This window comes from Gigantopelta aegis, chromosome 3 (assembly GCF_016097555.1).
Source record: "Gigantopelta aegis isolate Gae_Host chromosome 3, Gae_host_genome, whole genome shotgun sequence".
In the NCBI taxonomy this organism is placed as follows: domain Eukaryota; kingdom Metazoa; phylum Mollusca; class Gastropoda; order Neomphalida; family Peltospiridae; genus Gigantopelta; species Gigantopelta aegis.
This window is the reverse complement of record NC_054701.1, coordinates 57,223,973-57,250,881: the sequence shown is the minus strand read 5'-3', so window position 1 is coordinate 57,250,881 and position 26,909 is coordinate 57,223,973. Positions and strand designations below refer to the sequence as shown.

At 37.1% G+C, this 26,909-nt stretch overlaps 1 protein-coding gene across 2 annotated transcripts; it reads right to left on the bottom strand.

Moving 5' to 3' along the window:
* Positions 1-401: 401 nt before the first annotated feature.
* On the bottom strand, positions 402-26,493 carry LOC121368305. 2 transcript variants are annotated; one of them, XM_041492976.1, is made up of 4 exons: positions 26,275-26,493; positions 6,709-6,966; positions 4,578-4,712; positions 402-3,583 (listed from the first exon to the last, which is right to left on the bottom strand). In XM_041492976.1, exons 1-4 carry the CDS (start codon positions 26,360-26,362, stop codon positions 984-986), a joined length of 3,081 nt encoding a protein of 1,026 aa, XP_041348910.1. In that variant the 5' UTR covers positions 26,363-26,493; the 3' UTR covers positions 402-983. The 2 variants fall into 2 exon arrangements, with proteins under 2 accessions (XP_041348910.1, XP_041348911.1); XM_041492977.1 differs by lacking the exons at positions 6,709-6,966; positions 26,275-26,493 and adding an exon at positions 5,988-6,696.
* Positions 26,494-26,909: the final 416 nt, after the last annotated feature.

Here is a 26,909-nt window from a genome sequence, read left to right as displayed (position 1 = left end):
CTACGGGCCTTGTTTCAACTTTTTATACCAAACTACCAGTACACATAATAATGATGTACATTACCGTAACGTAAGTTTAATTTTGCATCTGATATTTTGGGGGGGGGTGTTTTACTTTGAACATCTGCATGGCAAAAGCATTATTATTATTAGCATATGTGACCAAAAAAGATATACTGAACTTTCAAAACTTGTTGGACATGACCTTAAATTTAAAGGGATTGTCCTGAGTTTGCAGCCATTGTAAGATGTTTGCGATAACAGAGCCTTGTTGGCGACTACTATTTCATACTAAATACATTTTCTTGTTTAGAATACCAGTGTCTGTATATCAAATGTGTTTACGGTCATATACTAATGTTTGTAGCACTCAGTTTTTACCAGTACTTTAATTTATGATATATATTGTTTCATACGTACGAAATTATTGGGAGTTAAAATCTGATTTGGGCTACTACAAGCACCTTGTAAATACAGACATGATATTTTAAATAAGAAAATGTATTGAATTTGTATGTTACATCATCAAAAAGGTTCTAATGGTCGGAAAGATTTTACAATGGTTGTAAACTCAGGACTGTTCCTTTAATGGATTGGAAACAAATTAAAAAGAACACCCAGGCAGTTAATCACTAAGTAGTAAGTAGGCCTCCATGTATATGTTTTCAAGTAAACTTGTAAAAACCTGTGATTATAAACAAGAAAATATACTGACAATCATATTACATTATTTGTGTATTTCTGCAGAGGTACATGCAAGGCGTGTAACTCTCGATACAACTGTTAAATAGACTGTAGACAAAGTAATATGATGCTAAATAAAAACAAAACAAAACAACTACTATAATAATAATTGCAATATTATTGAGAAGTATTTACAAAGAAAATGGTCCACATGATGCAAAGGAATTGTCTTTGTTAAGTGTTCCTGCTAAGTGAGACACAACATAAAATAATAAAAATATTATGTAAAATATTAAACACTAAACGTAACTACTCAGGGGTCCATTTCTAACAGTAATAAGTCCAATAGGGTTGTTGCTAGTAGAATCATGCTCTACTTGTTGCTTTGCCAGAGTCTGTACAACGGCTCCATTTGACAAGGAACTGGAGATGGTCTCCGCTTTGTTAGCTATTCTGTCCTCAGCTGCCACCACAGAATGTGGTGTGCTTACAAAACTACTGGAGACATCCATTGCAGGTTGCACATTCTGAGACACTGGATACGACTGTCTCTTTTTAGAGCGAGAACTCTGCTGTAACTTCCTTCGGGGAATGTTTTGACTGGTTACCAAATACTGGTTTAGATGTTCCGTTGCAGGACTTGCGTCTTTTGTTGCATGGATCATGGATCGTGGTCTGGATGTCTTGTGTCTCGTCGGACTGGGGCTGTAGGAGCTTTTGTCTGCACTTGTCAAGTGTCTTTTCGCACCAAGTTTGCTTGCCACTATTGGACTCCTGTGTTCAGGATCTTTGGTAACATGTCTGCCGTCCCGTGGACTCTGCCTAACAAAGTCCATTTTTTGGTCATCTTTGACGACAGGCTGAGACTGAAAGTGACTAGGATCATCAATAAAACCGTACTGCTTGAAGGAACCACCCACCGACTTATTGGGTTTCTTTTTTGCGGGGTCTACAGCAGGTTTTACTTGTATTGCACAGGTCTTCATGTTGGATAGTGTAGCAGTCTCAGCAGCTGCGTCAGTCATCTTTGCACTGCCTAAATGAACAGCAGCCAAGGGGGGTCTCTTTGGTTTTTGAGTAATAATACCACCTGTGGAATGCCGGTTCTGTTTTTCTTTTTTCTTGGTCTTCGTCTTGTGTTTAGAAGGCTCAGGTTGCTTGTTTTGCGGTTGTGTTACTTCGTTTGTTGAATGACTTTCTTCAGAAGGTTTTACGTAACTGGTCATTTCAATGCCATTCTCTTTAATAGCATTTAACCGTAGTTTTTTAAGTTTCTCATCTCTTGCAGCACTTTCAAAATGGTCCCGATTCAATTCAGTTGGATTAAGAACAGTGGAATTGTGATGATCGTTTGATACTGCAGGAGACTTGCAGTTTCCATTATCAGAAACATTGTGAAATCCTGATTTTTGAGGAGTAGCCTCCCTTTCAAGACCCCGGACTGCATCAGATTCAAGTGTTAACCTCAAGGCATGTGCAGAGACAGGAATTTCTGGATACTGTGAATCACTTTCTAACACTTTGGCAGCATTTCTAGATGCCCGTTTCTCACCAGTTTCTGAACACACGGATATCAAAGAAATTTCTGAATTGACTGAATGTGATCGGATAATATTTTTCTCCAGGGTTGAGCTAGGCGACCCCGGGCTCTCGGGCCTCGAGTTTGGATCACACCACAGGTTTAAAAGACGAATGTTCCTCAACGTGTGATGTTCACTGTCCGTCAACTTGTGCATTTCCTGTGTTTCCACTCGACCAGGGCCTTCCTCTACTAATGCTGTTGATCTGTCACAGGCCATTATGCGGTCTGCACTGACTGGAAGAACAAGTGGAAGACTCTGACTGATCTCTTCCTGATTCACCATCCTGGGCAGACTGCTCCTCAGTGGGCCACAACTCTGTGAATGATTACCAGGCTCACTACGCTTATCAGGTCGGCAGGACAATGGCTTTGGCAAAATGGGGTATTTTGTATTATGATTTGTCAATGTTTTTTCATTTTCTCCAACATTTGGCACAGAATCGGATCTCTGATCCACTGCAATATTTCTGCTACTAGATGGCAGAGAAGAATATTTATGCATGTTACTGATTGGCACGCAGCCGTGCTCCCTGTTCTCTGAAGCCACACTACCCGATGATGCAGGTGTTCGTAGTTCACGGTCCGGCGGCGACTGCGTACAAGCACATCCTAAAACCTGATCAACACCACACTGTCCTGATTGTCTCCCCAAGCCGCGACCGTCTTGTTGATTATTCGAGTTCTCCGGGCCGTATGACTGTTTCAAAAGTGTCTGTTCGCTCAGACAACCACAGCCATGCAAAGACTCAACACTTTCACAAAAATTACCCAGACACTCATTCTGGGTTGCCTTCTGTGTACTCTGTGACGAGTCCAGACTGTTCCAAGCTCGTCTTGAAGGTGTGCACTCTGTGCTAGACGCTGGCGACTGTCTCTGTGGCTGTTCCTGCTCCAAAGGGATTCCATTAGTCCTTGCATTTCTCGTCTGGTGATGATCGTGAATGAGCTGACAGATTTCACTCATTACAGAACGACTACATATAGCTTGTTGGTTGTTGCATTCACGCGAGACTTCAGTGCCTTGATTCCGCACCACGTCGTGTGTTCTATTATGATTATGATTATTATTACTTCTGTCGGGTATCCTCCCACCATCACCATTACCAACACCAGCAGGGGTACTGTTTTGAGTGTGGTTCACTTCTTCGTAGGGTGGAGGTGCCTCCCTTGGTAGTATTCTAGGAGTGGGTTTGGGTGAGGAATACGGTGGTGGTGGGTCTTCGTAGGGAGGACACTCAATACCAAAGAAGGTATCTGGGATATTGAGGTCGGAATCGGCTTCCTCCATCTGGTGCCTCCTGGCTTCAATTTCAAAACCTGTATGAAAACAGAGATATTCACATTAATACACTGAAGAGGAAATTAAACATATAATTGAACTACAACAAGAAGATGGTTAATTTAAACAATATTTTTCACAACAAAAACTTCTACCGATTTTGGGCCAGTGATGTTGAGACCTTCTCACACATCCTAATACATTTTACCATTAGAATTAAAAAAACAAAAACAGTTCCACTTTTGTTAGACTATAATAAATGTATGTATAAAAATTCACATGTATAGCTGTAGCCGAGACTAAAATTAGCTTCAAGAGCAAACACCGTAACACCACTACATTATTTATTAATATTATGTGCATATAAAATATTCTCATGATCTAAACAGGGATAGATGACATCACTGACATTACAATAATATAAATTTTAATCCGTTTCCTGGGGTGTCGTTAAACAAGCATTCATTCATTCATTCCATTCAAATAATTAAAAATGTTCTGACTTTTGCTCCATAATGATGTAGTCACACGTATCATCTAGCTGAGGTACATGTGTATGATTTTCAACCTTTAAGACACTGCAGGTGAGACATCCCACCAATATTGTGCAAGTCCACATGCTATATACCGTATGCTTTGCATTCACAGATTCATATTTTCTGCCGTTTTTAGCACTTAGGAAAAAAGTAATCAACCAGAACTTACTTTATTTTTTTCCGTATTTCTGTCTGATTATTTTTTGGTTAAAAATCCAATTTTTGGTGAATATTTTGGCTTTAAAACAGTTGAAGTAAACTGTGTGATTGTGACAGCTAACTCAGTATTCTAAAGGTTACAGTATACAGTTAGTTGCTAGACTAACTCAAACATATTTAAGTGGTAAAATATATATATATAGGTATATAGATATATATATATATATATATATATATAAATATAGATATATGCAGGGAACATAAAAGTTCCCTGATTTGCAGTGTACCAAACTAGTTATACTTTTAATTAATGACAAAATCGAATGTACTATCTTACGTCTCATGGCCAGTAGGAGGCGCCTCTGTCTGAGCCTGTGGACGACAAACAGCAGCAATGCAAGCACAAGGAATGACGTCACGGTGCTGGCCACCAGTCGCAGACCCAGGTTTGTGATGCTGTCATCTTCAACAACTGGAAACGTAAACATAGATTATATGTGAAAATATGGGTTAATATGAATGAGAGACTGAGTGAGTGAATGAATGAATGGTTTTAAAGTTTATTTTGTTTAACAACATTGATTGTTTAATCATCAGCTTTTGGATGTAAAACATGTGGTAATTTTTACATAGAGTCTTAAAGAGGAAACCAGCTACATTTTTCCATTAGTAACAAGTGATCTTTTATATGCCTCATCTCACAGACAGCATAGCACATACCACAGCCTTTGACAATTTTGACAATATCAGTCGTGATGCAATGGCTGAAATGAGAAATAGCCCAATGGGTCCACCATTCATGGTGCACTGGCTAAAATGAGAAATAGTCCAATGGGTCCACCATTCATGGTGCACTGGCTAAAATGAGAAATAGCCCAATGGGTCCACCATTCATGGTGCACTGGCTAAAATGAGAAATAGCCCAATGGGTCCACCATTCATGGTGCACTGGCTAAAATGAGAAATAGCCCAATGGGTCCACCATTCATGGTGCACTGGCTAAAATGAGAAATAGTCCAATGGGTCCACCATTCATGGTGCACTGGCTAAAATGAGAAATAGCCCAATGGGTCCACCATTCATGGTGCACTGGCTAAAATGAGAAATAGTCCAATGGGTCCACCATTCATGGTGCACTGGCTAAAATGAGAAATAGTCCAATGGGTCCACCATTCATGGTGCACTGGCTAAAATGAGAAATAGCCCAATGGGCCCACCATTCATGGTGCACTGGCTAAAATGAGAAATAGCCCAATGAGTCCACCATTCATGGTGCACTGGCTAAAATGAGAAATAGTCCAATGGGTCCACCGACAAGCATCGATCCTAGACAGACCACGCATCAGGCAAGTGCTTTACCACTGGGCTACATCCGGCCCCCCAATGAATGGTTTAACAACACCACAGCACAAAAATTACATTGGCTATAGGGTGTCAAACCTAAGTGTGAGACTATGTCATAGTTAAAACCTTGTTATGTTCGGAAGATACAACCCCTGCAGATTTTATATTAACCTTTTGTTCAATGCACAAATTATAGTGTTATTTTAGTGTCATCATAGTTTATAACCTTACAATGTAGTATTAGACTTGTGGTTGGACTAGGTTTGGACATGGAGGTTTTTTTGTCTAGAAAATAAGTATGTATTGTCAATTGCACTGTAACACAAAAAATTAGCAAATATTAGCTCGAAAATCGGGAAACACATATATATATTTTTTATTTTAAATAAAAAAATTTCCTTACCTACCCTGATTTTGCGGGGGCATGTAACAGGAACCAAACATTTTGTTTTACTTGGCCTAGTAGTTTATCCAAGGACTGGCACTAGTGAACTGATGCCATCTTTCACTCTCCAAAGGCTTGTAAAGAACTTCAATTCACTCATGTATGCAAGATAAATAGTATTGCCTCATAGGACATCAAGTATTCTCTGAATATTTAACCAGGGTTTTCTGCCAGAGGGTAAAATGGGTATGGCGCCATACCTAAAGTTTTGCAGATTTTATTTATTTAAGTCAACCTTTTGACAAAATTAATTACCCTTATTATTACTGTATGATTTTCTTAACCTTAACATTAAACTTAACCATTTTTTTCTGGGGAAAGCCCCCCATATCCACTGTTGACTATGTTTGTATCCAATTCCATAGCGCCATACCCAAAAATTTCTTTCTAGCAAAAACACTGTTAATAACCATACACTACAGTTTAGGGTTAGCTCTGGCACTCACCAATTGTGAATTTCAAAAATATTTGGTGAATTTTATTTTATTTTGGCGAAATAATTTCATGAAATAATTGAGATTTTGTTAGAACGTAACAGGTTTTCTGCAAATTTTTTGAAGTTTGATAGACAATTTGGCGAAATGTTCTGCCTACCAAGAGCTAGCCGTGCAGTTTATGATACATTAGCACACCACAGCGATGTATTCAGTGTAAAGTGATAAGACCTGACAACACTAACCTGTGCCGCCGTCGGTGGAGTTGCTGCCACCAAGCGGGTCCAGACACCTGTAGTCGCAGCACGTGTCCTTTACCTTCTCCAGCTTGTTGCAGCTCGGGTCCTGGGGCGGGAGACACGCCACGGCCTTACACATGATCTGGAAGCCATTGTCGCATGTACACATCAAACACGGGTCCTCCGTCGGGAAGAACTTCATCCCGTTGTTCACCGGCTCACCCTTCCAGTCAAAGCATTGCGTACTGGCAGACATGGCTGGAACTGCAAGGATACAAATGTTTTTGTCTCCTATCAGCACATTGTTTAATCATCAATCCATTAAATTTACATGTATCTATGTAACACAGAAAGTTCATGAGCAGCTACCTCTCCCACAACCACCGCCTACTTTTCATGCTTGTTCTGATAAATCTAAAACAACATTCAGCATATAATCATCTACTTTCTCATCAGCCTCCTACATGTACTTTCAAAGACAATGAACATCCTGGTAACATGTGGACATGTTTAAGTGTAAAAAAAAACCTGGAAATTAAATGTGGTGGGTTTTTTTGCACACTGTACTGTAATTCTGGTACTGGTTTTTCTGGTAACTAGTCTCACATATGGCCTCAGACCACAATTAATTTCGCTATATGTTTCTATATAGCCTTAGTGGCTATAACATTTTTATTAATATCAGCAGGCCCGTGAAGTTTTGTATGTACCTTTGCCTGCATGGGGGACACATACCCTGAAAAGGACAACCCCTGTTGTCCAGCTCTTTCTCCCAGCATATTGGTTTAAACAGACACACCCTCTAAACCAGGCCGGAGTACACCCATTTTACACAAAAAGCACTACTTTTGCATGGGCCGGAATTACCACAAACAAGTCTTCAATGTCAACAAGTTACACATGTTTACAAACTACATGCTATCCCCTGTCACTTCAGTCAAACAGTTGCCACTTCATAGCTGTCTGCCATGAAATAATCACAGTCAAACAGCAGACTACTTGCGCGGTGAAACTTCCGGATTTTGGACAACCAAATGGGAAGATAACTGTAATCTGAGGCCATACCAGATACCACAATCACATGAACAGTTTGTTTTGTTTAACAATACCACTTTATTAATCACCGGCTATTGGATGTCAAACCTTTTGGTAATTCTGACATATAGTCTTAAAGAGCAAACCCGCTACATTTTTCCATTAGACAATTACATGAGGCCTCAAAATACGAGGCGGTCTACCCAATTCATATAGCCTGAATAAAATGTTTGGGAGAAAATATGACTGGATATTTTAAAACCCATATACATACTTGACTAACATAAAATGAAAATGTTGATTATATTGGTAGGGGACATACAGAGTATTTTCACATATACATGTATCTAGTCATTTAATTTAATCATTTCTAGATGTTCTAATTTGGTCGATTTGTACCCTAGTAATTTTGTACTATTGTGAAAAGTCATTTCGAGGTCTGGTCATTTCATACCCTAGTTTTTCGTACCAGTACAAGTGAATAGATTACTTGCATATAAATGTACTTGTATTTAAAAATAAATAAAAATGTCTACCAAGGGAAGCAGTGTATATATTTTTAACAAGTCATCATTGACCAAAGTGCACTTTTTATATTTACATTTTAATAATTATGATAAATTAATTTGAACCATTTTCCAAGTTGACCATGGTACGAAATAGCCGGATATTGTTTATTTGCATCTTTATTATTGTTTTTATTCAGTTGCAGGTGGTGTTTGCATCTTATAGAGGTTTGTAATGTAATGAAAGAAAGAAGTGTTTTATTTAACGATGCACTCAACACATTTTATTTACGGTTAATTATATGGTTACGGACCACACAGATAATGAGAGAGGAAACCTGCTGTTGTCACTTCATAGGCTACTCTTTTCGATTAGCAGCAAGGTATCTTTTATATGCACCATTCCACAGATAGGGTAGTACATACCACAGCTATTGATATACCAGTCGTGGTGCACTGGCTGGAACGAGAAATAGCCCAATGGGCCCACCGACGGGGATCGATCCCAGAACGACCGCGCATCGAGCGAGCGTTGTACCACTGGGCTACTTCCCGCCCCCTGTAATGTAATGTTATTTTGTAAAAGACACTACAAGAGTGATATTACATTGATTCAGTTATAATGGTATGAAATGACCAAGGTAATAAATGACTACGGTAAAAAATTAGTTTTTGCAATGGTACAAAATGACCAGGGTACGAATCAACCAAATTAGGTACGAACTGACTATGGTATAAAATGACGAGGGTACGAATTGATTAGCAACCAAATTAATAATCAAATGACTTACATACATGTACATGTACAAGTACATACAACACAATCCCTGTAATTAAGAAAATATCCATGGTTAAAAAACATGCCATTGAAAAAACCCTGAATATAATCCAAGGCAAAAAAGGGCGGTGGAGAATTAAAAACTCCACGGCAATCTCTACAGCATTGCTGATTGCCGTGGGCAATTGCAGTGGTTGCAATATTTATCCTGATTTTAGAATCAGCACTAACAATGAATTTACGCAACAAATTTGAAACACAGTCAGTTCAGATAAAAAAAGCGTATTATAAAATAATGATATATATACGTGTATATGTATAGACTACCACCGACATCAACAAGTTAGATAACCCAACGGATCACGGGTCAACAAACTGCCAGATAAAGGGGTCATAACAGGTGGTTGGAATATATTTCTAGAACTGTTGATTATTCCCGCAGTTATCAACAACTACGTGATTATGGAAACAAACTATTATATATCTCTCAGCTGGTTTCAAACCACTGGAAATTTTATTAATGGTAATGGTTTTAATCAAGTTGCATATCACTGCAAAATGGTGAAATCATCAAGACTGATCCTGTACAGCTTTTCTGAATAAAACTATACAGTGACATAGGAAGGTGCCAAAAAGTGTGTGGGGTGGGTCACACTTGTATATTTACACACTTTACACTATTATAAAGCAAATATAAAGCAAAATATTTGAAAAGTGGGAGGGCACGTGTCCCTGTTGCACCCCCCCCCCCCCTTCCTACGCCAGTGCTATATATATGTCCAACTTTTTAGTAGATCACAGGATAAATGAAATAACTGGTAACCTTAAATTGGCTGATGTGTGGCACATATGAAGTCACATGAAATCAGTTTATAATGGAATTATTTGTGGTTTGTAATTTAAAATGTAGAAACCAAACAAACACATCCACACAAATACAAGAACATATGAACACAAAATAACGAGACAGAGTTATCTGTCCTAAACCAAATGTTAATTTTGTTTTTTATTTTCCATTGTGTGTGGGCAAGTACAAATGTACATGCACATGATCAGCTACTTTACTTATTTCACAATATTATTCTACAACAAATTATGCATAACAATAAAAAATATTTTGTTACATTCTTATCTAAAATACTTTTCTTCTACATCAAGCTGTTGAAGAAAATCAAAGTATTTAATAAAAATTATAGGTTTAATTTTTAAAAATTGTTATTATTATTGCTTTTTAATAATTTGTTGTTTTAAATTTCATTTCAAAGCAAACTGTATACATTGGCAAGATCATTCTTACAAACGACCACCACCGCTTTATAAACTAGTGATATTCACAAGTGTGCTGGAGATAATAGTGTCTTATCACATGCCATAAAGATAGCCTCCAAAAAACAGGCATCTAAACACATTTAAACACATGTAACCCATGTCTGGCTCTTGCAAATAAGTAAGACTTTAAACATGACTACTTGAACAAAGATAAAATGTCTTATTGTGATAGTACATATGCAATAGTTTCAACAATCATCAACTACATGAAACCCCTCTAAACTGGACCCCTTGTAAACCTGAATTTCCTTAAAACAGAATATTTTTCACAGTCCCTTTTTAAATATCAGTACTGAACACAACCTCTCTACACTGGATACTGATTAAAACCAGCGTTTTTACTTGGTCCCGTGGTCGACTGGTGTAAAGGGTTTTCACTGTATTTAACTGTGTATTCTTTGTCTCAAATCTACAAAATGTGTATTTCAGTGTACTTGTTAATGAATGACAATATGCAACAAAATAAGGTCACAGTGACACACAAAAAAATTGCCTTCAATCAGAAAAAAAGAGAGAAAAGAAACACATACAAGTACATGTAACTAAATATAGACATAAAATGCTTAGAATGTACATGTACAGGTACTACAGGTATATATATATGTAAGCACTTAATAACACAGTCACAGTGTTCAAAATAAGCACTTGTCCGTTTGTCCTAACCAGTGTTTCTGCCAGAAATCTGAAAGACATTTTGGGGTATGGCGCTACTGTATTGAATGCAATCAGTTAATCAGAGGGGGTATGGGGGCCTCCCCCAGAATGAAAATTGGTTAAGTTTAGGGTTAGGGTTAAGAAAGTCATACAGTAATGATAAAAGTAATTAATTTTGTGAAAAAGTTAACTTTAAAAAAAAAAAAATTGGGAATGTCCCTCTCGCAGAAATGGCTAATAAGTGAAAATGTGCTTGAACAAATTTCACCTCAATGGTTGCCCTGTATGGGCAAGTAAAAATGTAAGCAGTAAAAAACATTGTCTTTGTACTTGTATTTAACAAACCGTTTGAACAAGTGAAAATATTGGCAGACAAGTAGATTTCTAGATGTACTTGTCCAGTGGACTAGTAAACAATTTTGCTTATTTCTATCACCGTAACATTATATATATATATGCACACATACACGTTCAGGTAGTTATTATTTTTTTATAAATTTTTTTTAAAGAAACAAAAAAAGAAAGAAAAAGATCACACTTGTACTAAATTAAAATACTAAAATCAAAAATAAAAATACCTATTTTTATCATTTACGACTTCCACCAACAGTACTCAGATCACCATGCCAGCTTAACTATATGGACTTCTATATATATGCATGTACACGGATTGTGATGTGTAGCAGTTAGCAACAAAATAAAGCAGAACTTGGACATCTTGCCCATGGATTAGAGCCCAGTGTGCATTTGTACAATGCCTGCAGGGCAATCAGCCTGACACTGATAGAACATGGCTGTGAGGAGCTGTGTATCCAAACACAAACAATACAGTCAATTCCACATTCTTAACAGCCACAGCAACTGGCTCCCCATGAGAACATAACCGCCACAAAAACCACAATGACCTAACAATGAGTGTTAAACAGTTGAAAAGAAATGATGCAAGTTAAGCCAATATTACATATAGGGCCTACTCTTGCTTTCCTGTAACCAGACTAGGATGGCCACAATACATGCAGGTAACTTGTGTTCTCAGCTACTGAGATATGGAAACTAAACCCGAGCTGGGAGCCCATGGAGCTCTAATTAAGAGCAATTTAATATACTGGGTAGGTTACATGGTAATAGGCTGCCAGCTGGTTCCTCCATGTTCAGCAGAGGTACAATAATCTGATTAATTGAGTATCATGCAGACAGAGCCTGATGAGTAATGAGTAATGTTTATCAATTACTATACACACATAACCGTATTATATTGTGTGTGTTGTACGTGAGCATGCAACAGTCATGGCTACATGATCCAGTTTAAAATTGATGTGACTGGCCTTGGTGGTGTAGTGGTTAACTTAAGTCATCACCATAATGACTCACTAACGGCATAACACCACTATAACGCTGACATTTCTCTCACTAACACCCCCCATCCACACCCCGTCAGGGACAGAACTCTTTGACAAAGGCAGATGTTGTGCCCATGACCGGCATGCTTGAACAGTTCTCTGATGGAAGCATGCCAAAAATTACCCCCACCCAATAACTACCACTGAACCACTATCCCAGACAGATGGCCAAGGCATGTGCCCAAGACAGTGTGCTTAAACCTTAAAATTGTATATATAAGCATGGAAATGTCATGACATGTAGGCGCTGGGGTTGCCTCCTAATACTGTGCAAACTAAGGATGACATAAAAACTTTAAAACTGTACAATGCACTCAAATATTAAATCAGAATATTAAATCAGAATTAAATAAATCAGACCCAATTGTACCGTGCTACTTTTACGATGGTGATAGAAGGCAACAGATATTACATAGTCGACTCCGCTTGGGAACTAGCGATCTAAATGGTCATAAATTTGCAAGACACGTAAGTGACAGTCCATTTTGTACTTGTGGACATCTTATTGAAGATGCAGAAATTTTGTTATGTTATTGTCCACTATATAATGTAATTCGTAATACTCACCTGTCAAAATATCACAATCTTAATTGCAAGACTTTATTATTTGGTGACCCAAATTTTAGTACCCACGAAAATAGTGTTATATTTAAATCTGTTCAGACTTTATAATTAATAGCAAACGTTTCGATAACTAACCATTCATTATTCCTCCTTCTCCCTTCCCAACTGTGACTAAATAATATCATATCAACTATCTATTTTTATTTTTCCTTTCTTCTCTCTCTCTTCCATTCTTCTCATCTTAGCTAATTTGAATTTATTTAAATTATTATACTATTTCTGTCATCTTGATGTATCAAACTTGTATTTATAAATGTAGGGAGAGGCCTTAATATAGGCTCTTGCCTGTTGGCCAATCCCAAACCGCATTTTGACGGCAATAAATATTGTTTAAACTAAATATTAGGTTATTTTTAAGCATTTCATATCACTGATCAGTTATCAAATTCTGTTTACTTGGTGCAAATTTTTAAATTGAAATCATAAAAAAGCTGAAAATCACATTACTGTGATACTTGTATATGCACAATGTACCACACTGCCTTGAGTGGTATACTGTCAAGTCATCAACTCTTGGACTCGTACCACAGTACAGTCTGGCTACCACCCTAAGTAAGTTTTAAAACCTTAATGAGGTAGATACAAGACTACTACACAGCCTTCTATATACATCAGGAATTTTACTAGGGTCCCATCATGTCTGATAGGATCCAGGTTATTTTACTAGGGTCCCATGTCTGATGGGATCTAGGCTATTTTACTAGGGTCCCATCATGTCTGATGGAATCCAGGCTATTTAACTAGGGTCCTATCATGTCTGATGGGATCCAGGCTATTTTACTAGGGTCCCATGCCTGATGGAATCCAGGCTATTTAACTAGGGTCTCATCATGTCTGATGGAATCCAGGCTATTATACTAGGGTCCCATGCCTGATGGAATCCAGGCTATTTAACTAGGGTCCCATCATGTCTGATGGAATCCAGGCTATTATACTAGGGTCCCATGCCTGATGGGATCCAGGCTATTTTATTAGGGTCCCATCATGCCTGATGGGATCCAGGCTATTTAACTAGGGTCCTATCATGTCTGATGGGATCCAGGCTATTTAACTATGGTCCCATCATGTCTGATGGGATCCAGGTTATTTTACTAGGGTCTCATCATTTCTGATGGAATCCAGGCTATTTAACTAGGGTCCTATCATGTCTGATGGGATCCAGGCTATTTAGTCAGGTCCCATGTCTGATGGAATCCAGGCTATTTAACTAGGGTCCTATCATGTCTGATGGGATCCAGGCTATTTAGTCAGGTCCCATGTCTGATGGAATCCAGGTTATTTTACTAGGGTCCCATCATTATGTTCGGACCCACAGAATGCTTGAATAAATCCTTGAACATGTACACTGTAAACACCACAAGTGATTAAACCATGGTCCTGGACACAGTCCAGATTCATGAATTTATGAAGCCTGTTTTTCTTAAATGCAGGTGTTTATGTATTGTAAATGTTTTGTAAATTCAGCCCTATTTTTTTAAATCATTAAAACACTTGCCTATAAAAGAGGACACTTTAGATATAATACATGTATTACCTGTCTAGGATAGCAGTGATAGAAATAAGCAGTACATCTACAAATCTACTTGCCATCAATATTTGAACTTGTCCAAATAACTTGTTCAAGAGCAAGGACAGTGTTTTTGATTGCTCAAAATAACAACCTACTGGACAACCTACTAAGGTGCATTCTACTTGTCACAGCAGATTATCACTGGTCAGGACAAACATATAAGTGCTTATTTTGAACACCGGATCGAACCTTTTGCCAAGTCAGAGGTTGTGCCCACAACAGGCATGCTTGAACAGGCAAAAAATTTTTTTTATCCGTCTCCACATAACATTCAAGGAAGGAAATGTTTTATTTAACGACACACTCAACACATTTTATTTACGGTTATGTGGCATCAGACATATGGTTAAGAACCTCAGATATTGAGAGAGGAAACCCGCTGTCGCCAATTCATGGGCTACTCTTTTCAATTAGCAGCAAGGGATCTTTCATATACACCATACCACAGACTTTGTTACACAAGTTCTGGAGCACTGGCTGGAAAGAGAAATAGCCCAACGGGCCCACCGACAGGGATTGACCCTAGATCGATTGCGCATCAGGAGAGCGTTGTACCACTGCATGAGCTACGTTCTGCCCCACATAACATTCAAATGCAGTACAATGGCCAATTGTACCTGTATAAAGCCTTTGTACTATAAACTTTAATAGGCTGTCTCTTTTGAGTCCCTTGTGTGATACATTTGGCTGAACAACTACATACATGTATATGTACATGTGTGTGTGAAAAACAAATGAAGCCAGTATTAACCTGAGTTTATTGCACTCCAGGTCCACTTCTTGTAGATGGTGTTGTGGAGAACCTCCACACCATGCAAATAGAACAATCAATATTCCATCAGTTTGATCACCATAAAAACTCCACTACAGCTAGTGTACTCAATTATCACAGAATATGCATGGCTCATTCCGGCTTTAACTACCTGATAGCAGACGGAGTCCAGTAACACACATCTTTGTGAAATGAATCTTGAGCAAAGCAGAGTAAGTCCATGTGCATGTGGATATCCAGTAAACAATGCCCATTGTATGTAACCTTTAGTTATACAACCAGAATGCAAATGGTTTAACGTTGGTAGATACTGGGATCAAATTCCTGTAACATGCAGTTACAAAGCAGAGTCAGTGCACTACTAGAGGACTTCATGACATTGTATCTATAGGTGTAAGGAAAGGAATGTTTGTTTAATGACACTTTACCACATCTTAAAACTATTTATAAATGGAACGTGAAAATGTTTTACATTCATGCAAGGGACTCATGCCCCCTCCGCCATGGAACCGTGGGCTGACGAAGTCAGAACGCGGATCCATGGTGGACGTGCCTGAACCATGATGGATAGGGGCACGCGAAAATAGTTCCCACTCCCACTCCCATGCAAGTATGAAGCACAGAACCGCTTTGCACATTATATGAACGACGTAACATATTTACAGATTAGATTTACATCTTATGTATTTGTAGGTGTAAGCATTATGTATACAGATGTACTTGTTCTAATAGAGAATATTAAATGATCATTCAGTATTCTCTATTAGAACTTGTGAAGTACTTGAGTGCTGTTATACACATATATATATTGGTCATTTACCTTAGGTGTTGTTTCCAAAATGATTTAACAAGTGAATTATTAAATATATTGAATTTAATTATTCATAATAGTTCCGGGGGCAGTCTCCACATTTTTAGGATTTCGGTCTATCCAAGAGAGTCAAAGTGACAGCCATAGTTCTTCCATGTAAAATGATGTGCTGCATCATATTCCAGTGGAGCTCAACTTTGAAAAGTGTGGGGGGTGGGGGACGGGGGGTGTCATTAGAGGTCAAGGGATACAAATCTGGAGAAAAAAGTAATTTTTTATTTTGATCATAAATATCTTCATAGCCATAGCTTTTATGTGTGATTACAAACACCACACATGCTTTAAAATTTTGATTTACAATGTAGTTATTCAATACAAAATCTGAACTTAAATGTCACTTTTCTCAGTTTGATTTTTCAATTTAAAAAAGGGGTTTCAAATAGGATATAGTTCTACCAGAGAGGGAGTCAAAGCAACCATCATGGTTATTTCATGTAGGATGATGTGCTGCATCATCTTACAGTGTAGCTAGGACAGCTCTGAAAAGTGTGTGTGGGTCACCACATGGTCAAATGGCTGCATATACTGGTTATGGAATCTCCTAGCCAAAAACTAAATGTTGTTGCCACTTTTAATAAAAGTTTCCATATGGCTAATTTGACCATGTACAGGGTGAGCCCTTACTATGCAAGCCCTGATTATTTTTATTCCTAATATAGGATACTGACAATAATAAAACAAGCCAGGGTAATATCAATCTCTTTATTATATACATGTAATCTCAAGCTTAATACAACATATTTTTGTAAACTGTATACGCAACATTAATTCCAGTCAACTATTACTCAATATTCAAATGACATAAACAAATTTTAATTTAAAAAAATAAAACACAGTGTCTTTTTGAAGTAATTTATTGACGTCATTTTGGATATCCTTACATAAAAATAAATTAAAACTGGACGGCTTTCAGAGTAAAGTTGCTAAAGAAATGTTTTTGTTCAGTGACTGAATGCATATGTCAATTATGGAATGTTACTATAGTACATTTGCTTAAATGTCAATAAACATAGTGTCATGACCTTGATTAATTTACATCTAATTTGCAAAGTTACCAAATTCTGAAAGAATGTGATCTGAAAAATGTCACGTGACATCCTTTGATTACACTGGACATGCTAGCTATTATATGATAAATATACATATTAATGTACAGGTACATATCAGTATTGTAAACACAGTTTGTGCAAAAAAACCCCTACTCTCTGTTGTTCTTTTTATCTTAATTTCTCTTAAGTATGTAACATGCCACTGTTCTAAATAAAATGTATTGTCACATGCACAGGCATACGGGCTCCCATTTTTATAGGGGCAGGCTGGCTTTTGCCCAAATTTAACAAAAATGCCTGAATCTGGATCAAAACATTTATTCATATTAGTATTACTGTCAAACAGCAATATAAGGTTGCAAATTAATCACAATGCATTTTTACACAGAATACAAATAATTTTGAGGATAGCATGATGGAAATACATGGTGAAAAGGTCTTAGGTTAGCACATTTTGCCCAAATATCTGTATCACTTTTGCCCGAATTTAATGGTTTTACCCCCTGCAAAAATTATACATTACATGCAGAACAATTAGCCATCATGCATGCAGAATAACCAGCCATTATCATGTAGAACTAGCTATTATCATGCAGAACAACTAGCTATTATCATGTAGAACAACCAGCCATCATGCATGCAGAATAACCAGCCATTATCATGTAGAACAACTAGCTATTATCATGTAGAACAACCAGCCATCATGCATGCAGAATAACCAGCCATTATCATGTAGAACAACTAGCTATTATCATGTAGAACAACTAGCCATTATCATGTAGAACAACCAGCCATCATGCATGCAGAATAACCATCCATTATCATACATGTAGAACAACCAGCCATCATGCATTCAGAATAACCAGCCATCATGCATGCAGAACAATAAGCTATCATGCATGCAGAATAACCAGCCATCATGCATTCAGAATAACCAGCCATCATGCATTCAGAATAACCAGCCATCATGCATGCAGAATAACCAGCCATCATGCATGCAGAATAACCAGCCATCATGCATGCAGAACAACCAGCCATCATGCATGCAGAACAACCAGCCATCTCCTCATGAAAACTGCACAATTTGTTAATATTTTGGACTACCGGTAATCCTACAGGACACTCAAAATTCAATGGCATCACAAATACCGTTGCATGCTACTGACCCTGGTCGGGCTGTTAGTGCTCTCTTGCTCTTGCCAGTGTGGGTGGTCCCTCCTCGCACCCAAAACCCTTTTCTGTGCTGGACAGAGGAGCCAGTGTGAGTCGACACCTGCGCCCATGACAGGCGTGCACTACAAAGGCGTGCACTACAAAAGTGTGCTCCAAATGTGCACGTTGTAAGCCCTTTGACCCGACCTGACCATCTACATGTACATTAAGCAATCAGGGCATTAATAATTATAAATCTCACTAATTTGGGCACAAGTGTTTCGTCTGTTTTGAGCACGAGGTCTTTTCAGCACAGTAATGTTATTAACTGCCAATGAAGAGTTGTGAATATTTAGAAATATATTTTAAGTTATTTTAATCTAATTAAAGCTTAACATTTCAGTGGCACTGAATTGAAATGTTTTGAAATCAGTATGTTTGTACTTAATTTGGGCATAGGGGCAACATCAAGCACAAGGCCACATTTGGGAAAATTAATTATTTGGGAATTCACTAACTTATATGGATCAGAAAGCTATTTATGTCTAGTTTACAAAACTGATTAGTTCTTAAATACACCTAGCCATTCAAAAGTTATGCCCATTTTAGCAAATCACATTTTGACTAACAATCTTGAGTAACTTTTTGTCAAAAATATATAGCTTTTTCAGACAGTACTAGACAATACAAAATGATCTAGACATATTAAACAACTTTAAATATAGTTAAAACATACTTTACTTTAAATATTTAGCTAAATTTTTTCACTTTTAAATACTAGTATGCATAATTAGTAGTAATCAAATTAAAATATGCTTGTGGTGTCCTTCCGTTATTTGTCCCTCCATTACCGAAAGAAAAAAGATTTTTCTATTTTTTCATGTCAAAGCAAATAATTTTTTTTTTCAATCCTTATGATCAATAGCTTGCCAGTAATAAATTTTAATTTTTTTAATTAAATAAATTTAGTCATTGTTACAGATTAAAAACCTGTCCATTAATGGAGAATATATTCAAACAGTTTTTGTCTATAGGACAATGGGAATGGTTACCTGATCACTTTGGAACTGTCTTGACAAAAGAATGTGTATCTCTACTTCTGGCAGACTAAGCTTATTAATTTACTTCACACATTGGTGCTAATTAAAAGCCCTGGGGAAATGGGAAATGTTGTAATAACTGTGACACCGGCCTCGGTGACGCAGTGGTTAAGCCATTGGACTACAGGCTGGTAGGTACAGGGTTCGCAGCCCAATACCGGCTCCAACCCAGAGCGAATTCTTAAGGCTCAATGGGTAGGTGTAAGGCCACTACACCCTCTTCTCTCTCACTAACCACTAACCAACAACTAACCCACTGTCCTGGACAAACAGCCCAAATAGCTGAGGTGTGTGCCCAGGACAGCGTGCTTGAACCTTAATAGGATATAAGCACGGAAATAGTTGAAATGAATGAAATAATAACTGTGACCTTTTAAACAGCAACATGACAGATTTTTTTTTTTTTTGGTAAATGTATAAAAGAATTTTTTGCTTCAAACATATATACTAGTATTCATTTATATAAGCCCAATCATTGCATGTTCAATATCATTTACATTAAACAGTTCTACAGTTAAAATACCTACTAGTATTGTTTGTTCAGAAAAATAAAGATGCTACAGAGAACACAAAACAAAAACCCAACAACCTAGGGTTATCATATTTTTTACAAAATACACAAGTAAAATTGATTTTTTAACTTTTATCCACAAGTTATCTGCAGATAGTATTGGTAGTTCATGATAATGAACAAATCAGTGTGTCTGATGTTTATTCAAGTTGATCATCCAGCTTTAATATCCTCAACATGCACATACAAATATATGAAACTTTACCATTTGGATTATGGAACCATAATCAGTAGAATCAGAGAAATAGTTATCTGCACGATTCGGTCACAGTACAACAACAAAAAAAGTGTCCCATTGTTACTGGTGTTGATGTATGTGATCCAGTGAATACTAAACCAAAACATTAAAAATAATATATATTATAGGTGTCCAAAATTGTTTGCATAATTTCAACTTGATTATATGAAGAGTTCAGGCACAAAACGCGATATAAACCATTTTCTTTCTTGTTTTTAGTTAAAGTCATTATTGTATGTCAGTAAGGGCTAATCGTAGGCCCGCTGATTTGCTGCACAACGTGATTGATCCTTATGAAATTGTATTGGGTAAATCCCATTGTTTTTTTTTATCAAAACGCGATATACGCCAATTAAAAAACCCATTTTTACTGAAAATGAAAAATGGATATATCGCGTTTTACGCGTTAACTCTTCATATATATATATAAACACACATATAGCACTTGTGTTAAAACATCAATACAAGCAATTGGCAATGTACAAGTTTTGATATACATTTGGATGTACTGTGTTCAATTGAGATCCAAAACAATTTATTAAAAATGTAGTTACTAAATTAAGTGATGTATTTCAGATTTATATTATTGATTTTAGTTATATTCTACTTTCAATATTGGATACCTAGCATGTGCAGCTATTTTATTTTTTTAAAATGGAGAGTAATTTTATGACATGTAGTTTATGTCCCTCCATTACACAATTTTAAAAACCCATTTTCAACAATTACAACAGTTGCATTAAATATTTATATGCAACAGTATAAAGGAACCCATCAGCTACAATACCAATCCAAAAGTAAGTTGATATGACAAGAACATAAATCAATATAAACACTTTTTATGTGTAAAAGTAGCAAAAATGTCCCTTGTTACTGCTCAATCTTGTAAGTAAAATTGGCAATGCACATGCTCTTGGATGTACAGTGTTCACTTGATCGAAAACAAAATATCAATGAACCACTGTTGTTAAACAATACAATGTACCCTCAATTTATTGCCCCCCCCCCCCCCCCTCCATTTAACGCCAACCCCGCCTACCGCTGTCCTTTTTGAACCGAACTCCACTTAGTCATTATAATCCCCCTCGATAATACCACTAACAGTGTAGTCAGAAGTCAATCATAGTGCTTTACTTAACCTGTTGATTGGTGAAAATGTAACACCGATGACCACTGGTAGTACTAGTATACAGTGAATGTACAGCTTTGTGTTATGGAGTGGCAATTAGCAACAACTGCTTTGGGTAGCTGCAGTAATCATGCCCAATTAGCACTCGCAGGACAGGAACAAACGACATTCTGATGATCACATGACAGATAGTGCATTCAATTCGTTATTTCATTTACGGATTAATTACTCCAGGTCTGGTAATGATCTCCAGATACCACTAAGTGATGGCATTCGTTTGGGTGAAACAAGCTTGGGATATTGTCAGTGTCATAACCATCAAAAACTGTTGGATTCATACAGGGGTTGTTCCTCGAGTGCCTCACACAGAGTTGCTTGAAGCACCAGCCAATGAAACGACAGCATTACCTGATCTCGTTGGTGACGTAACATGCAGATTTTCTATCGACAATGAACTGCGAATGGACTTTGATGAGTTTGTTAATGTTGATAAACAGGTTGAGACATTTGCAACAATGCAAGTCTCAGCAATGAGCAGATTGTTGAAAATGTCAAGATAACTTGTGACAAAACATGCGATGACCAGGAAGAAGAGTCTGACAGCGAACCGGAGCCCATTACATCAGTGGCCATGTAGTGCCCGGGATGCCATTAAAACATAAAATTTTAGTTCTGTAGAAGGGAATCAACATTCTGACTTAACATGTTTATAAACGCATAAAATATAAAAATTTGATAATTTCTTACCTGTAGGGAGTCGATCAAGAAGACCTTGAAAGTCCCCAGGGTTAAAAATGTAATTGTTTCGAAGGGGTAAAAAAACTGAACATAGAGTAATGGTTTTATGAGCCGTGACCTATACGGCCCAACTTGTAAATTTGTCTTTAATATGACTTCACTCTGGGGAATCATTAACAATAATGGAAACACCTCCAGACGCTCTATTTTCAGTTTCTTGACATTTATCGTAGAGATTAAATCCTCTGATGTTAATACTGTCAGTATTCTACACTGCAAGAAGATTATATTTTTGAATTAGAAGACTTAATTAATCAAAATTGGACCTACGCCCATGACAGTTCCACTGATAACTGAAGTGAAGGTACCTTGGTGACAACTATTGAACTAACACGGAGACTCGTCCAATATTCTGCCATAAATGAGGACTGCTATGGTGCTACCTATGGAACCATGTTGTTTCAGACATACAATTTACATTAAATACACACAATAGAACTAGATGATTCGTCTACTGTTCAGTTTAGAAGGATGTACCAAATCATTCATTTAAAGGATGCGTTGGTCGTTGAGCCATTCGCCTCACATAGGGCTTCTTCGGCTCTATTAATAGACATAGGAAACTCTTCTACGGAAAACGCAAAGTATATAAGCATGTGCATGATATGGTAAAAACAAAAAAGAACCCTTTAAATATGCATTTTAAAACATACTACATCGCACTACTTCAACACAGAGATACTTACTCTTAATATCAATGAAGTTTTTGTTTATCAAAGCTTGGCATGACACATTTGCAGAGTATGACAAATATTTTGAAAATTCACTAGCCACAGGGCTAGTGGGTTTGTGAAAACCACTAGCCCACTAAGATAAAGCACTAGCCCAAATTCCTTATCAATTATAACTGGATTTTTATATAATTTTTGTAATATTACACATTTACGAGTGTAACAGTAAAATAAAACAAACACTTAAATCATGTTGTAACTTTCAGTTTTTTGTCGTGTCGTACGTTTTGTCTTTTGTCAAGTGTGATCCATCGTCATTGTCCCGTTTTCGTTTTTGCCCTATCCCCGTGGAAATATAATTGAGCAAACGCTTGGTTGGTATCTAAAAGCACTATCAAAATAATTAAATTTAAATGAGGGTACGACAGTGTGACACACGGTAATAGATGGTTCAGTGTATTTGGTAGTTGGTTATATATTTAGGGCCTACTATTTATGTCGCCAGGAACGGTGATGCCAAATACAGGGCATTATTCCGTGTCAGACCGATATCAAAAGAATATAACGGCGACATCTAATCCGTTGTTAATTGATGAACAAAAAAGGTATTATCTTGTATCGGCAGCTGTGACGTATTATCCAAACCGCTACACATAATAGGCCAAGCCGAGTCATTGCATATGCGGTTACCATTAAAGTAAATTGTTTTCCTGATTGCCGATAACCACATGTTAGCGAAGTGTTAAATTAGAAAACAATAGGTAAATAAAACAAACACTGAAATTCAAAGCATGGCTGGGGTTTACTTGATTGAGATTAACCTGTCGTCGCGATTGGTGATTTCCAAGTTCTTAGCCTAAAACATATGTGCGAGATTAACTACCACGTGACGTGTCTAACCAATCAAAACACGCATGTCATTAGACTTTATTTCCTGTGCCAGAAACTTGAAAGGGAAAGGTAAACAATGCATGCTGTAACTGTGACGATGTAGAGATAGCATGTTACTGCAGTTTGCAGACCTAGCTCAAGTGGATTATTATTATATATACTGATTGCGTTGTTGATATTATTCGATGACAAACGTCACAATCAAATTTATTAAACGAAATTTCAGCCGAGAGAAAAAGAAAGAAAGAAAAAAAAACCCGCGATGACGAGAGGAGGGGGGAAACCACTAGCTCGCATGGGCTAGTGGTTTTGCCTTTCTCACTAGCCCGAACTTAAAAACCACTAGCCACGGGCATCTGGCTAGCTGATTTGTCGAACTCTGACATTTGTACCGGGCAACGTCCATGACTAGACGCCCGTAGGAACGATATCTGGAGTGGGAGATGGTAACAACCTCTATGGTGGGGAGACAAGCCATATTTTAACTTTTATTTAAATATAGAAAGGGCCTGTTATATCCACTTTGTTTTGATAACAAATCAACAAGAAACCACGTGGTCGGGCTTATCCCGCCTTTTCACGGGTTTGTTGATCGATCGTAATTTTGTTTTGTCATGCACAATTATTTTTAAGTAACTAATTTCATAAAATTCACTGCAGATATATATGTAAATAATGATAAATGTTAACTAATATGTTTTTTAATCGTAGATTAATCCATCTAACAGGTTTTCGTGTTATCACATTACCAATGATGTAATCAGTAATTCACATAAATCAAGGGAAAACTGACTTGTAAACAGATAACTACTTTAAACTTAAACAACAAAACAATATAAAAAGAAAATTTGTTTTTAAATATGAATGGTATCTAATATAATTTGTTCATCAAATAAATTATTTAGGTCAGCCGAGATGTTCCGGAGTGGGGAATTCGGAACTCAATCGCAACTCCAAGGTATTCCGAATATTCCCGAGCTAAGACTATTGTGTTATCAAGACCATGTTTATTTAATTCTCAAACCACGATATTTGTATAACATTTTGTGATGATACACAGCTGATTTCGTTGGGGTTTTTAAGTACAACCATTGCTAAACATTATGATACTGTTTTAAAAAAAAAAATTTTACTTGTCCGCCGAATAACCATAAGGTAAATTATGCTTTTCCAAGTAAATTTTAACTTGTCGGGACAGACAGACAAGTGCTTATTTTGAATGCTGATAAATGACTTGAAAGTACAATAATCTATTTAACTATGGGTTAATTTATGTACAAAACATAATAATTATTTCAACACTCTGACAATGGTGGTTTATTTTGTATTGAAAAATAATATATACTTATTGCTGGCTTACTGGGATGGATATTATTACAGAACATTGCGATGCATCTGCAAAAATCAGGAACGTTTTGTTTATTCAGTTCTAAGACTTCCTGACGTGACACGTTAAGTATTATGTAACCACTGGCTCGCCTAAGGGCGTATTCACTGGGATGGTACAAATGACAGCACCCATTATATATAATGGCCGTCACATTTATCCGTTTTATTAATTAACTATATGATTATACTTGTTGATATTAAGCATTAATGTGCATCATATATTGTTGAATATGCATACCAGTCCAGCCTTACGCGAGCATCCCTTTAACAGCTTGTCAAGTAATCAATAAATTTTCATAAATATAAAAAAAAAGGTTTTCTTGTGCTAACAACTTTTATAGGTGGCTAAAAAAGAAAGCTTACTTTTACAAACAGTAAAGAATCTACTAATGTTTCTCAAAAACAATCGTGGATTTGACATTTATAAATGGTCTTTCATACATCACCCCCCCCACACACACACACACACACACACACACACACCACACCACACATTTTAAGAGTTTCAGTCATGTGACTTATGCAGATGACAGTCATTACAGATCTGTCAAATCTAGTCTCTTCATTTTTAAAGGTTTTAATATATTATAACCTTTGGATATAGGATTAAATGTGTATGTGATAATATAATTACTGCTACCAGTAACTTGAGTAAGTACTGAAAAAGGAGGAAAACAAATTAATTACCTTTTTTCACCCCCATTTTCTATTTTGATTGGTGGAGACTTGGTTAGTTCATACATATGCTGTGGATTTAAAATTTGTTTGCACAGTGTGATTAGAAAGAGTGTGGAAGTGATATGGGACGGAATTCGATAGTTTAGGATATAGCTCTCCAACAGCAGTAGGCTACTCGGACATTGGCAAGGAAAAATATCCGCCCGGATCCCCCCTCCCCTAACCCTAACCAAAACCTAACCTCTAACCATAACTAAAAATAATAAACGGGGGGGGGGGGGGGGGCATTATACCTTGGCGTTTTTATATTTGGAACGGTAAAGGCTCTTTGTAGCACTCATCATGATCATGGTTCATGGGAACTCACCTGTCAATGTCAGCGTTGACAGCAATCTGAGAAGACAATTCATCGCACTCGGACTTCTCAACCGATTACGAACTACAACCTTCCTCATGGTCGCCAGATCGGATGCTTCATTTTGTTTTGTAATCAAACAAACCTACTAGCTGCATACATTAATGGACTGGCATTCATAATAACACCAAATGATGACATCATAATACCACCCGTAACTTTCCAAGCCGCTTTTCATCACCAGCCATGGCTGCCGTATTTATGTTATACTACTTTCTATATCTTATTATTGAGTTGCAGAAAAGACGATTTTTAAAAAAAATTATTATTATTTTTGGGGGGGGTGGGGTGGGGGTGGGGAAGGTGGGATCTTGCTCATTCGAGTAAGTTAGATCGCTTGTCTCAGTTGCTTTAGTCGTAGGAAGTTTTACGTCCATCATTGAATCCATTCTTTGATAGTTTTTTTCCGTCCCAACCGTGCACCACGACTGGTATATTAAAGGCTGTGGTTTAAGTTTCATGCCATTTCAAAAACATACTGCATTTTAAGTTTTTGTGAAGTTCGATTTAATATGTGAAACGGTACGCATTAAGTGACTGTCAGTACTTTATGTCGTAGTTTTGAGTTATTCCGGTCTAATTTAGCA